General features: G+C 39.9%; 1 protein-coding gene across 9 annotated transcripts in view; it reads right to left on the reverse strand.

The window, feature by feature from the left end:
• nuf (rab11 family-interacting protein nuf) overlaps nt 1–15982 on the reverse strand; it is a 346264-nt gene that overhangs the window by 190879 nt on the left and 139403 nt on the right. The window contains exon 1 of one of the 9 annotated variants that reach the window (XM_065223423.1): nt 7073–7200. The exons of 6 other annotated variants lie outside the window; for them this stretch is intronic. In XM_065223423.1, the coding sequence (XP_065079495.1) occupies nt 7073–7116 (44 nt within the window). In that variant the 5' untranslated portion in view covers nt 7117–7200. Of the gene's footprint in view, nt 1–6628; nt 6798–6942; nt 6969–7072; nt 7201–15982 lie in introns of those variants that run through there. 2 more of the 9 variants (XM_065223425.1, XM_065223422.1) reach the window with 2 other exon arrangements.

Genomic DNA, 15982 nt, shown 5'->3' on the forward strand with positions numbered 1-15982 from the left:
TGGACGAGGTGGCTGTACAGAATCTGATGGCAGGAATTAAACGAAAGGCCCCAAAATTCGGATTCGGTAAACCGGAAGCTTAGCTGAATATTTTTTTCTGTATCTTATACTAATTGAACTTAAAGAAGAAAAATAATTTGATTTTTTAGATAAATAAAAATTGTCACTTTCGAATGTATGGGAATGGTAGGAAACCATTTCGAAATGCATGAAAATTTTCAGTTTTTATTCATTATCGTCTTTATGAGCAGTTTTAGATGCATAAAAATTGCACGAGTACATGACTATGGTCATAAGGTAAAAACTCGTTTATTTGTTTTCTTCTGTAAAACCATGTTTAGTCACAAATCGTTGATTTTCTGATATTGCCCATACTGCAGAAATGATTTTCCTGCCACTGAAGGGGCGACATCTCTCGAATCTTCTGTATAGCTACAACTCAAATCATATAATTAATTTACACGCATTATTGTTTGACCAAATTTTGATCGTAACACCCTCTTTCCAGGTTCGATTTGAATTTTCCTGCATTTTTCCCACACACTTAATTTTTTCTACCGAGCTCGGCTGTGCAAATCTCGACAAAAATAAGTTTCACTGAGATCTCAGCAAAAGTGACATTTGATTGCTGAGTCTCGGATAATGCTTAGCTGAATCTCAGCAAACAATTGAGATCTCAGTAAAACATTTTTTGCCGAGATTTGCACAGCCGAGCTCGGTAGAAACAAAAAACTAAGAGTGCAGATTTCCCGGTTTCCCCGGTTGGATGGACAGTCTGGAGACGTATCTCATAGTTGCCCTTTTTTAAATATATGGCTGATATACGACAAGTATATAGCTAGGAAGCCCTATATTATCCTTATCTTGCGAAGAGGACCATTAGCGGGCTTGCTAGTTACTTGGGTATAGCAGCAGGTTTGAAGACTGAGGTAATCAAGGACTGTACTACCTATAATCCCATATCAGTTCCATATAGAAAAAACGAAGGCATTGAGAAAATGGCCTTCGAAGTTGCGAAGTGCAATTACCATGTAAATATTTTAAAAATCATAGTTAATTTAGTGATAATTTTTTCAAATTTAAATCCGTTGCAATGAAGCTTGCATGTTTTGAACGAAGTCCGTAGTTTCATCACATAATATGATAGTAGATGACAATTGATAGTGAAAACCTATATGGGACTGATATGCGATTATAGGCAGTATAATCTACGGGTGATTTTGAAATCGATACCGATCAATAGCGGGAGATATTGAGGTTGCGCAACCTCCGATCGAGAGGTTCGAACTGTATACGGGAAACGTCCCCTCTTGCGAATGGTGAAGGTTTCGGGAATGCCGATTTTTGTTTGTTTTTGAGTTATTCTAACAAATACACCGTGCGTTCAAGGATCCAGTGCGGAAGATTGTTGGTGTCCCATCGTGTCTAATCGAGATTGGAAAAAGGGTAGCCTCGATCCGGAAGCTAATTGAAACGATGACGTGCAAGACACTGTTGGTAGTTATAATACCGATTCGGAATGTGGTATAGTGAGTTGATATGGACGTTAGTAAGATACTGAACGAAATTGCAGTGGTCAGTGGAAGATCGATTTGGGACGGGAAGATACTTGACGGGGCTGGAATTACACCCAAAGGAAGGTAACTATAATTGTAAACTGCTGATTGGTCAACTATTTGAGCTGCCGAGGGAGATGGAGAAGCATTGGAAGATGGAACAGTTGAAGAAGCTGATCACCCGGCCAAATCGCTGAAGTAAGTCAAGAAGGAAGGGGAGTTAACTGTTATCTAGAAATTGTGCAAGTTTTCTTTGGAAAAGCTGAGGAGCATCAGAAGCATCGGATAAAGGAGAAATTACAAGATATTTCGGCACTTGATAACACCTTGAATCAGTCACAGGATAAGTATCTTCGACAAGATCGCGATACAATTGCCATGTGTGCCTGCAGAGAATCCAGATCGATTCCGAATGGTGGAGATTCCAAAGGAGCAAGCAGCGAAAGTTTCCGCGGAGAACAAATTGGATAAGAAGAATAGCAATGGGAATCCAGGATCTCGCAACTCATATGGTTGCATAACATGCGCTCCCTTTCCCTGCAGCAAAAAGTGCTACTGCTGAACATCTTCATTACAGCGAAGGTGTTGTACCTCTCGTCTGTTATTCCACCGCAATGTGCTCACACGGCGAAGCTGACATCAACGATGGGGACTTTCCTTTTTCGTGGGCTACCCGCTCGAGTCCCAATGCAGCAGTTGGCGCGCAGCAGAGAGCAGGGTGGATTGAAACTGCAACTGCCGGCGATCAAATGCAAAGCACTTCTAGTCAATCGTCACCTGCAGGAGATCGTTTCACTTCCCTATTATCAGTCTCTTCTCGCCCAAAATATTCCTCCCCCCGCCGATCTTCCTTGCCTAAAACTTATCTCACAGCAAATTCCCTTTTTTCCACACCACATCCAACAAAACTCCTCCAGCGATCAAATCCATCGTTTCTACTTGGAACAAACTGAGCTACCCAGAGTGGAACGAAACCATCCAGGCATCAATTGGAAAAAAAAAATCTGGATGAACATATCATCGAGGAGGCTATCGTCGAGCCAGCGTACTGATCTCTACCTGCTAGTGAACGAGAAGACGGAGCACCGTAGGCTGATGAACGTAGGGGCATGAAGTAGTTCGCCTCCTCGTGGTGTGCCCTGGAAGCGTTAATTATCGAACCCAAGGGGGAGATATTGCGGCTAAACGAACTACCGCAGAGTAAGGACGCTGGAACCCCATCCAGCTCGTCCCAGGAGATTGATAAGCCCTGCACAAACCCTCGTTGTGCAAAGGCAGGAGTGACACCGGGTTCTTAGAGTGCTTAGCACACGCAGCTGGTAAGCGGTCACATCTGTCCTGTTTGGCCCTGGACAGTTGGCTGGCTATCACGTCTGCTCTAGAACTCAGGCGAACAATATTTGGAAGGCCCTGCACAACTGCTCACTGTGCAGTAGCGAGTGTCACGTCTGACACAACACTAGTGATGCGCCATAGCGCAACCGGCCCCCTCCCATGACGTCATGCTTTCGGGCGGTTCCGGGAAGGGCAAGGGCCTAGAGCACAGGGTAAGGTTTAGTGGGTCGGGAGTGCTACTTCTCCCATCCCCACACCTTGAGTTATCTTCTCAGGTGTCTGGGAGCAGATTCCCCCCTGTATTAATTTAAAAAAAAGGCTGATGAACGTCATCGGCCGTGCAAACGACCCAAACTGTCAGCACTGTGCGGTAGGAATCGAGACTTTGCAACATAAGTTTTGCGAGTGCCCTCGAGTTGCTGCAGCTTGGGCACATATCCAGCGAAAATTGACGACGACGCTCGGCGGTTGGCAGAGGCTGAGCTTCGACGATCTTATACGGCCAATGTTGGGTAACATGACAACAGCGAGAAGAAATTTTATTTTAAAAACGTTCATTAAGTACATCAACTTTGTCAGTGTAAATATTACTAATAGAATCGATGTAGGCGAGCTAGACTTCATTTTGAGTCTAGAAGATTGATATATTTTTTAAATAACTTGAATATGTTATTTATTGCAACACCTAAATAAATGTTTATTAAATGCAATGTAAAAAAATGGAATTCGGATAGTAAAAATAAATCGTTACCAACATTTGACTAGGGTGTAATTCCATTTTTAAAACAATTACCTTCAATCGATTTTTGCGAATTAAAGCCCACCGTTTCAAACAATCTAGACCAATTGGTAGATGAAACTCTCCCCTATCTGATTGTGTTGTTAGTTTGTGTGTATGTGAGCATATATTTGCGAGAAATCGGCTGTTAGAAATTATTTACATAAACTGATAAAGCGCCAAGCAGCATGCTTGGCATGCACAGTTGTACAGACCAACTGCTCACTTGTTAATAGCTTTTCACTCAGTTGTTGACATTTGATTTTCTATAGAGTAACTGATAGATCATAGCTTACTATAGATATGCAAAGTGTAGGTAAATCTTAACATATGAATCAACACCTATGAATTTTTACACTTTAAGTCCGAGATGTGCAGCGAGCATTTTTCATTAGATTTTTACAACGCAAAAACAAATACAGTTTTTTTCCTAGAATTAAAATCTATTTTTTCTTACGTACCTATAACAAGCATAAACTTTATTTTATCTACTGCTTCAAACAGAACTATGTTTTGTCAACTGTATGCTAAGTTATTAGAAAATGAGCAGTTCGTGACCAAAACTGTGTACGTCAAGCATGCCAAGCAGTGCTAAAAATGGCTGCGATATTTTTGTTTAAGTTAAACATGAGTGAGTGCATAAAGCTAATACTTAGCAAAAACTAACAACTTTATTGTTTATTCCTTGATTTGTTTTGCATAATGAATACCAATTCTATCGAACCCAGGGAGGCAGCTCCCACACCTGGACCCTACCTATCGACCCTTCAGCTCATGGACCGGGGATTAACGGCTCCACTTCCTTCCCAAGGAAGGCGGGATCAGAGATTTTATGTCTCAGAACATCCCGACGGCGCCTACTGGGATTGAATCCAGGCCCTTTGCGGTTAGAGGCAGTCACGCTTACAACTACACCTACATGTTAACCACAAAATAAAGTCTCGGATCTTAGCTTCCAATGAAAAAAAAACTGGCGGCCTAAATTACGTTATAAATGTATGATGAACAGTGCATTCATGTTTGATTTACTTTCAATGAGGAATCACTTTAGTAAAGAGTTGATTTGAAATGCTATACTAATATCAACATGAAGCTTTAGTGTAATAATTTATTAACTAGATAAAGTTCTGAAGAGGAGAGGTTGATAGTTCCGCTAGAGTACGGCAGTGTGAAAATTGAATAGAAGTTGAAATTGAGCGAAGGGCCATGAATGCGACAGTACTAGTCAAACGCATATTAATGGTTGAGGGGACTTGAAGTTTTTCTTCCAATCCACAGGCTAGTAAAGATTAAAAAAAAAGTAAAAATCTAATCAAGTTTAATTATTTAGTGTTAATCTGTATAGCTTACTTTAAACCAGGCGTAAATTGTTGAAGAATGAAATGAGAAAGGCTTCATTTTTCAAGAAAGTCTCATTCTAATATTAGACAGTGACATACCTCTTTAATTTATGTCAAAAAAATCTTAGAACTATGATTTAAACTTGAAATTCAGTAAAGAAAAGCATAGGCCAGATTTAGTATCCAATAAAGCTTATTTGGCTTTGTGCAAAAACAAATAGACGGTTCAGATGAATTTGAAGACTAAATATGATGGTTACTCCGTAGCGTGGGTAGATCACCTTTTCGTGGTGCGTAACAGGATGTAAGATCTACCACCGATACCTAGTCTTGACTACTTCAAACTAGAACAACAGGATTTTTCAGTAATCTAAGGAACACATCTTAGTCCTTGTTACTTTTCATGCCTTGTTGATAGTGACAAGACTCGGCTTTGTCCACCGAGGATGATCTTGAAACAAGGAAAAAATGAGTTAGTTTGTCTTCATCTATGTGATTCCTAATCTTCTATTCGTTGTTCCCTAGTTTGAAGTGGATAAGACTAGGGTTCTTTTGCATGGTCATTATCGGTGTCATTGCTTATTTTTGTAGCTAAGGAATTCAATTTTGACTGACAAAAGAGCGCGCCTTTGGAGGGTAAACACTCCGAAGGGTATAAATAGCAGGACCTTTCTATTAGAATGAAGGCAAGAATGACAACTGTATCAAAACCGAATACTTCATCATTTCTCAATAGTGATGGAGTAATACGACATGCACTAAACTAAGAACACGGGATATACTACAATAGATCAAATTACTGGTCGCAGTGGTGTTATGTCCCGAACAGAGGGAAAAAAATGATGGTTAAAAACAGAATATATCAAGCTGCACATTGCATTAGGTCCTAAGTAACATTGACAGATTATCTTCGGTAACTTTCTCTTTGTATCCCCACGGCCATGTTAAAGTATTTCGAGGAATTTTCAGCACACAGATCGGAAAAAGAAGCTTATGGTTATGTGCTCAAGTTATTAACGAAAGAGAAAGTCGACGAAGAGAATCGATCAATGTTACTTAGGACCTAATGCATTGTTCAGCTTGATATTTTATCATCATGATGAGAGAATTCAGAAATACTGTCAATCAAAATTATAAATATAAACAATTTAACTGTTATGTGTGTGACGAAGTACCCGGATATCCAGCTCCCATTTGAATAACATGGTGAGAAAAAATAAAAAAATAAATCCGTCACGCACATAGAGGTTAATTTCCCTAAATTATTAACATAAGCAAAAGCAACATGATTTATATGCAAGCATATGAATTCCACATTCCTATGTCACAAGTCCGAAAATGTCAGCTATTATCTGCCATAATGACAAACCGCCGATTCAACTGGCTGTGATAATTGAAACAGGTAACGAGCCCTTAGGCCAAAACGCTGCAGCACACACCTAAAACAAGCACCATCACACATAACACAAACTAAATTCCCGGCATCAAACAGCACCCGTTCAACAGAAAACAACACAACCAGCCAGCAAACAGCTCATCGCTCACGTTTCCGATTTGAGCAAGCCATGTTTTGTGACGAAACAATACTGGTGGAAAGAAATATTCTAGCAAATACAAACTTTCTAGCATTGTTATACACCATTAGCTTGTACAGGTTATCCATGGTTATAGATCAATCGCAGGTTTAGGATTATTTCGACTGCTCGCGTCTTCCGTCTGCAGCAATAAAGCTTGGTGTTAGCTAAGGGTTAGCTGTTATTCACTTGTTGCATAAAAATACGTTTCCTTTCTGTATGAGAAGTATAACTTGCAGACACTAACTTTTTCCCCCGTTCTTCTCTTGCCTGTTATCAGAGACCAGCTGATTCACACCAACACTACGATTGATAACCACTAGCCGCTCATCTACAGGTGAGAATCAGAGTCAACTCACTTAGCAAACATCAAGCACAGTAACACCAGTTTCGCTCTCTAGCAGCAGTGCACGGTTACAACACCAATAGCAATCCAAACTCGCGGCGTGTTGAATTCCAAACACCAATCTCCCAATTGACACTATTCACCTAGTGGGATGCAGTTTCAGAGATCGCGGCTCCAGGTGAATCATCAGGCAGGCACGATCTGCTGATCTTCGCTTCGTTTCGTCGTCACACACCTCTTTCGTAACCTTGTTGTTTTTTCTTCAGCCCTTCTTCTCCAGGCTATTTCGTCGGTTCGTTCCACTGAATCTTCATTCACACTTTCACAAATACTGCTCGCTTGCGCCGGGGAGTGATGATATCATTCTCTCACCCAGAGCTGCCCAGCTTCCGAAGCATTCAAGTGAGTGTGAGGAAAGGCAGGCCACCACACGGCCGATGCACGCTAATTGAGGAAAAACACGAAATCAGTACGTCAAACACTCACTGAAAGTGTCACTCGACGGCGACCAAGACGACGATGGTGACAAGCACGACTAGCACGAACTACGGCGATACGACAACTGACGTACACCTTGGGATTGGGCCCGCGCGCTTGATTGGATCAAATCGCGTAGGGACGACCGACTACCGACCAACACACCACACTATGAGACAGTGAGAGTTAGCCAGTTAGTCAGTCCAGCCAGCAGCCGAGGGTGGCATGTGTGTGCGTCGCGATATCCGCGAGTAGTAGCGTTCGCGTGGTTTTGTTCTCTCCTGTTCTCGCTCTTTCTCCGTTTGGGTATGCAGTTTGGAGTGCACTTTGGCGGAATTCCCCCGAGCCCCAAAAGTCACTCCCGCGGTCAACCGCGCAAAATGTGAGTGTGAATGGGTTTTGTGGAACAGACCTTTTTTTTATTACGAATAGAAGTGTAGATTTGTTCGTTTTGACACATTTATGCCTATGCAAGAGCGGAGTTCAAAGTGATGACACAATAAGTAATGGTAGAAAACAATGTATGTTGGGAGGTGATTCAGAGCAAACTGATGATAACATAAAAGTTTGAGGAGCGTCAAAGAACAATCTGGCGAATGTTATTCAGATCTAAGGAAAAATAGGAGCACTTACAATGAGTAAATTTGAATGTATGGACAAAGGACAAAAGATTAAAACAATTATCTAACAATTAGATAATAATAAAAAATTAAACCAGCTTATTAACAACTTAGTTTGTTCGAAAATAACCATCTTATTAAAATAATGTTGCTGTAAGGTGCCTTTTCTGGCATATTCATCCCGGTTGTCCATATTTCTTTACTGGTAAATTTTCCATTCTATAATTTTCTACCGTTTTGTATTCAAGAGTTTTTGAACACATCCGTGTGCAATTTCGCTCGTTATTTCAAGTTTTCCATGTAAAAAAAACTATTTTCACGTCCAGAAAATTTAACTATTGAAAGCCGTCTGCACGAAAACCAAAAAATGCACACAGATATGCATCTCAAGCATGCACGTAAAACGACAACAACCAGAAGACGACGGTCGCACACTGCACGATGAGGTCACATTCCTCCAAGACTGGCCTGTACCACGCTGCGCTGTTTGAGTGAACCAATTATAAAATTGCCATGCACGGCAAGATAAAGAGAAGAAAGGGTGGATGCCATGAACGGAGAAGGAGATTGATTAGCAAAAAAAGAAAATTGAGCCTACCTTGCCACATTGAAGGTATGCAAACAGCGGAAAAACATGTCACATTTCGTAGAGGTTTCCCGGTCTCGGGAAAAAAAAAGAGCCAGGAAGTGATAAAGAAGAAAGTTGCCGGTTAAGTCCACCATTTTTTTTTTCATTTCGAGAAGACTGTGAAAAGGTAATGTGTTTATGCGGTAGTTGAGCTACTTCATTTTCGTAAATTAGATAACAATATAACATGCTTATTCTACAACAAAGAAGCGGATTTTCAACAGTGGATAACAAAAAACCCACGACCAACGTTTCATGTACACTATTGGACAACAAATATCCAACCTCATCACGTCTAAGTCATAAATGCTTCCGAAAAATTATTTCTCCATCTACCGACTGGCGGTAGCACGTCACTTAGGCGATGGAACAAAGGAAGGTCACGCAACTTACAATTTCTTTTCAAATTTCTTTTCGAACATATCATCATCATCAGCATCATCATCATTGTCGTCGTCACTACCATCCCCCGCCGTGGTACCGTACCTACACTACCGTTGAGTGTAACTACTAAACTAACATTCGGCAACTGACTGCTTGTGTATGTCGCTGACCGACCGTCCAACGATTTTTCTCACGCGATCGTCAACTAATGAAAAGAAAACATTGCTTTTTTTGGAGGAGATGCCTTAGTAAGTCAGTATCAAGACACATGCAGCCACGAGCGAGACCACGTCAGAAGGAGGAATGACCAAAAATAAGCGATATCTACTACCTACCAATAGCCATTAGACTGATGCAAAATTTGAAATGTACTCAAGCGGTTACAAATCGGGTCCTGATTAACTTCCCAAAATTTAAACTCAATTGGTAAGAAACTGATTTGAAGTTTATATGGAGATTACTATGGGAAAACCAAACTTTTTGTTCATTTTCTTCTAGCCTTTTTTCATATTGCATTGTTAAAAGGATATTAGGGTTAACTACCCCATTGCCGGCCTATTAAGCACAACCCACACTTAGTCTTTCTTAATCTATCGTAGTTTAGCACCAAACGGAATGTTATTATTACTGATGGCTTCCAAATTTATTTACCTTTCCGTATGTACCGTAAGATTTGATCAAGAGAAACCAATCGTTGAGATATTGTCAAAAGTCTAACACTGCTTCTTGACGCCAAACTCGGCCTACGGATTCTAAACTCGGCCTAACGCATTGAAACGCCAATGAATTCACTTCGGTCTATCGAATGAAGATAAAAATTGGTTCGGTCGGCGCTTCTCTTGTTTTTGACTTCGTTCCGTAGCTTATTAACTAAATCATCGTACCAAACGCATAATTGACTTGTTAACTCTGAAATCATGGATTTATTTGAAGTTTTCTGCTCGATAGGCCCAAAATGGGCGATTAGGCCGAAGTAGTTCTCTACCCTAATTGTTGAAGAGATTGATAATCTTATGGCATGATCAAGCAGCTGTTTTGTGGGCATTATTGTATTGTGCAGTGTGACATAGTAGCCATGATTTGTGTGCTCTATTTTACGCGCCAGAAACACCAATGTTGCCTGCTGAACAGTTCATTGAGCATAATCTTAAGACATCAGTGACTTAAATCATGAATATCTTTTGTTCCTAGTGGCGCCGGTGATGTTGTTATAAGCGTTATTGTATCTCACCTCAGCAGGCCTGGGTTCAATCTCAGTCGGCACCGCCGGGATGTTCTGAGGCATTAACTCTCTGTTCACGCCTTCCTTCGTCCCCGGTTCATGAGGTAAGGTGCAAGTGTAGGAGCTGCCTCCCTGGCGTCAGTAGCATTGGTGCTCAGCACGGAAAAAAAATCCAGGAAAAAAACAAAAAATCTTTTGTTCCTTATATTTTACCGAAAAGTCGTAGCCTCTCTGAGAAAATTTCATACAGCATATCTATCATTTTTAAAAGCAGAGTGAAATTGTGAATTTTGAGAGAGATCAAAAGATTTGGTTTTCCCATAATAATTTCCATATAAACTTCATAAGGTTTGTGCCAAGTCAGTTTCTTAATAAATTAATTAAAATTTGCCGGGGGGGGGGGGGGGAGATCAGTACCCAATTTGGAAAAGTTTGAGCACCGTGAAGCGAAAATTTCAAATTCTGCATCAGTCTAATAGCCATGACTATTATGGGAGAGCAATCGACTTTATGGCGGAATGTGGAAAATGCTGAACTTTGAACGGCGTCACACTCTGGCTAGACGGTAGCAAGCACTACGAAACGTGACAAAATCGTGAACAGTTGAATGACGATCAGCTTTAGGGCGAAATTGATTTTAGATTGTGGGTTTTCTCGTTAAGCCACGACTAATTGGTAATCGTCGGCATTCGAATGGATCGATTGGGTTTATATAATGGTGAAATTTTCGGAATAGGAAGGTACCTTAGATCAAAAATGTGAGTTTGTTTTTGATTTATTAGGGCAGTTATATCTACAGGTTACACCAGGATAGCGTGCAATTTTTGGAATGATCAAATATTACGTCTGGATTATTTCAATACACGAACTACACCAATAAATTTCAGATACGCTGATGGAATTTAACCAATATTTCTTATTACATATAACGTCTTTATTGGACTGTTGTCATTAAGAATCAAAACCGTAGTTAACATGAATTGAACCGTTGCGAGCAAAAGTGGTACATAAGCCATTTTTATCAATCTTGATTTTGACCAACAACATCATCGGGTAGAGGTGGTTTGCGAGACCGTACTTTGGTAAACAAGTTTTGTTTACAAAAATTGATAGGCCTTTTTTTAATTGCTAAAAAACAACAAGAGACAGTCCTATGGGGTTGTACGCAATGGTGACGTAGGACTACGTGGTCTTATATAATAAATGTTATTTGTTAACTGCGGGGTTCTCTGTTTAAATAGTACTCTTCAGTATGACTATGATTGCCCTGAAAAGAACCTTTCTAAATGAATTTTAGTTGGGGCATATTCCGAGATTTAACTCTTTTGGAAAATCATGGTGGCCCTGAAAAGGGCCGATGGTAGTACAGGATAAAACCTGTGGAAGATGATGATGAGGGCAGCTCGATAAACAAATCGGAGGACCGTACAATCCCATATTCCTCGGTTCAATGATTGGGCACTCGCAAGAGTCTCGGCCTAACTGCTGCTGGACAGGGGTTGAACTGGTGTCTGCGACAGGTTGGAAGACCGCAGAATATCAGTGTCCACCCATCTAAAGCTCCCCCCTCTTTTTTTAGGTTTTCTCCTTCTCTCAACAAGTTGGCAAAGCTTAGCCTTTAGCAGAAAGACGCTTAACACTTTTTTCGGCGAATTTATGATCCTGAATAACGTCATGGTTCTTCTCTATACCTGTTCAGATAAATTAGTACTTTTATTTATTTTCATTACTGCGCTAAATCAAACGAGTAGAAATAAGAAGGGATGTCTGTTATGCGCTCGAATAATTGCAAATTCGATAAATATTTAATCGAATAGCTGGAAAAAATCTTAACGATTAATCGTTAATCTAATAATTGGACATTTAGGCATCCATAGAAAAAAGTGAAATTTCATGTTTTTTGTCGAACAGCAAAATTGCAACTAGCAAGTGTAATTCAAGAACCAAAAGCGGTGCGATGCTAGTTTTCATTGCTATGATGACGACTGAATTAAGGGGCTTAGAAGCAGAGGGAAAGTCAATTCTCTTAATCTATTTCCTCTTTTGATGACCATGGCTTCACTAACATATTTCGTACTATTACTGCTATGCTTTTCTATCATCCAGAGCAACAAACGTATCAATGAATGTGTTTGCCGTCGAGTTATTAACGAAACAGAAAGTCGATGAAAAGAATCGTTCAAAATCACTTGTACCCTTGCTTCCAAGTTTAGTTAAAAGATTACAGCTCTGGAGAGCATTTTGGGGGACGTGTGGTTCTGAATATGGCGATGTTACGCAATTGCATCCTCCCTATTCGCACACGCCCGAAGATCGGAGGCGAATGCCATTTCGACTTGCTTACCATGCTTTAAAAGATCGCATCACTTTCCAAAATGAATCCAGATCTAACTTACCCTTCCCACTAACAGAACTTCCTTCCAATGGTGGGGCTGGAGAGGTATACTCAGTAGACTGATGCAAAATTTGACTTTTTCGCTCCACAATACTTAAACGATTCCAAATCGGATCCTGACTAACCTCTCAAAATTTGAACCCCTTTGGTGAGAAACTGAGATGGCACAAACCATTTGAAGTTTGTATGGGAATTACTATGGTAAAACCAAGATTTTTGTTCATGTCTATCTAATAATTCACCATATCGGTCTGCTTCAAAAACTTTCAATTGTACTTGCAAGATATTTTCCCAGCTACAACTTTGCCCTAGACCACTTTTTGATTAAATGCAAGGATCGAAAGTTATCAATGGTTCAATGCGCTGATGTCTAATGATCATGCTCAATCAACTGCTCAGCAGGCAACATTGGTGTTTCTGGGGCGTTGAATAGGACACAAAAATCATGGCTACTATGTCACACTGCAAAATACAGTGTTGCCTACAGAGCAGCTGCTTGATCATGTCATAAGTTTACCAATCTCTTAAATAATTAATAACTTTTTCCTGTCTCGTTTTACATAGAAACAATTTTCAGCAAAGTTGTAGCTGAGAAAATTCTCTTTAATAATCGCTATCGAACTGTTTCGCAGCTCAATATGGAAAAAAGACTAGAAGGCAATGAACAAAAAGTTGAGATTTCCCATAGTAATTTACATGTAAACTTCAAATGGCTTGTGCGATGTCTGTTTCTAACCAAATGAGTTGTAACTTTGGGAGGCTAATCAGGACCCGATTTGAAACCATTTAAGCACTGTGGAGCAAAAAAGTCAAATTTTGCATCAGTCTAATACTCAGTCTCTAGTAACAATAGGAGTCGAACTAACAATCCTTTCCTTCCTCGATGAATGTAAGGACTGATTCACCTCACTTTCCAGTCTGAGAATGGATTGCTTATCCCAAGCATTCATATGGTGCTTTGCGCAAATTTCGCTGGATCTGATCAATCACGGAGTAGCAACTATGTATGGTCGTTAAGGCTTATTCTCATGTTTTGATCCATCAGTACTATACAGCTGATTCTGGATGAATTTGAGGGTCTCTCGCACCTCATAGTGGCCGGTCTGGGTCTATCAGTCTATCAAAAACTCAAAACTCATGCATGAGTTTATCCGCCTATGAGTTTTGCCTTCGTCGCAAAAATCACCGATGAATTTTCAGGTTCAAAAATTCATTTATTTATATTTTGGCGTCATTTATTATTATTACTATTGTTTGTGCATCAGGGGTTGGAAAACTAACAAAACATGCATAACCATGGTATCAATTGACGTTTGAGTGGTTTTTATGAGTTTAAAGTTGGAATGACTTTTCGACGTTGTGAAATATGCGTGAATATGCATGAGAATCTCAAGCGTGAATTTTATTTGCCAAATTCGCACGCGAGTTTATTCTCCCAAGGAGACTCAATGAATGAGATTTGAGAATGATTTTCCGAACACTGATTGCTGGCCTCAGCCCCCATTTATTTTCGAAGGTTCTTTTACTTTTACACTGTGGCGTTGAGTGACACCGCCCTTTCTTACCTTTTGCGATTTTTATTTAGGTGCAAAGGAGCGCAGAACATTTTTCAAAAAAAAAATGGAACAGCAGCAGTTTTTCGGTTCTGAACTGCAATTCTGTTCATTGAAATGTGTTCACTGATTTCTTTTTGACAAGCGGAACACAGTGAACACATTTTCAAGTACAAAATTTGGACTTAGAACGAAATTTTCAAAATTGTTTTTCGTCCCCTTTCCTTTAATTGCAGTAAGACATTCAACCATATTACACACACATTTTTTATATTGCCAAACGTGTCACACCTCAAGTCAATAATAAACTCATTGAAAAAAAGGTAAATCATCATCAAAATGATATAAGTTGGCCATGCAGACGATGCAATGAATTTTTATCTTTTTTATTTCGTGTTCTGTCTACACTTTCGACTATACCACCAAACTTTTTAATTATAACATTGTAGAACAACGTACACACTTGCTTCGAATCTCTCCGACAAGGCCTGCGCCGGTGGTGTAGTGGTAAGCGTGACTGCTTTCTAACACCCCAATGGATCTGGGCTCAATCCCAGCCGAGGTCAGTGGGATTTTTCTGAGGCATAAAAATCTCTGGTCACGTCTTCCTTCGGAAGGGAAGTAAAGCCGTTGGTCCCGGCCCATGTGTGTTGAATGGGTGCGATATCCTACGCAGGTGTGGAAGCTGCCTTCCTGCACATTCGATTGTCGTCAATGGATGGCAATCGATGTCCGTCGGTGATTGGCACTAGATTGCGGAACAGAGACCGACGTTAAATAAAGGAAAGATTCTCTCCGATTTCCATTCAGCAGAAAGAGCATGTGAAATCAAATTATCATACTATCCCGAGTAGCACACTTTATTCAAAATAAGTTACAGCAACTTGTTTATGACTGAAATAAGTCGTATATAAGTTTCTACAATTGATTTGTGACAAGCGTGCTACTAGGGATGAGCGCTTCTTATTCGCTTTTAGGCTATCCTTGTTCCGAAGCATGGAGAGAGCAGCGGAGAAAGCATAGGTCTGATAAACACAACGTTCGTTGTTCTAGTCCAGCCGGCAGCCTTTTTTTTTTCGTCATGATTATTTTCATTCACTTATCAACTCCACATTTTTTTGGTCCAACTCCAATTGATGATACACCATTCCATAGTATTTATAAGATTCACATCAATGGTAGGAAAAACACATTCTCATGCAATACGTATTCAGTTCGTCTTAAAGAGGGTTTGTAAAACAGAAGAAGTACTTGCTTAATCGGCCGAATGCCATAGTAAACTCCTGTGAACTTCATAAAAAAAATTGCCAAGGACATTCTGATGATAATTACATAAAGTTTGAGGGAGAAAACAAATTCGGAGCATAAGTCGTAGGTTTTTTTTTTAATGCTAAAAGAAGGACTATAATTCAATCTGAAAATAACTCCAGGACACCTTCAAAGGAAGTCGGAAAATAAATTCAGGAGAGTTTGCCAAACAAATTATGAGAAAAAATCTAGAAATTTGTGAGTAGAAATGCCAATGCATTCTTGGGAGACTTTCAATGTGAGTAGAATTCCAAGGAAAGGTGTGTGATTCAAAAGGAAATCTGAAATGAATGCAATGATAACCATTTCAAAGAGTGTCATATTGTGGAGAATTTCAAGGTAATTTCGAGGAAAACTAAAAGAAAATTGAATTCGGAGGATAGCTTCATCGAAATTTCCATTGAATATGAAATGGACTTTTCTGAGAACTTCCCAAATTTTTCCTGAAGTTAATGAATCCGCCTTG

The sequence above is a fragment of the Ochlerotatus camptorhynchus genome, unplaced genomic scaffold, assembly GCF_037179485.1.
Source record: "Ochlerotatus camptorhynchus isolate MF236.1 unplaced genomic scaffold, CSIRO-AGI_Acam_v1.1 ptg000192l, whole genome shotgun sequence".
In the NCBI taxonomy this organism is placed as follows: Eukaryota; Metazoa; Arthropoda; class Insecta; order Diptera; family Culicidae; genus Ochlerotatus; species Ochlerotatus camptorhynchus.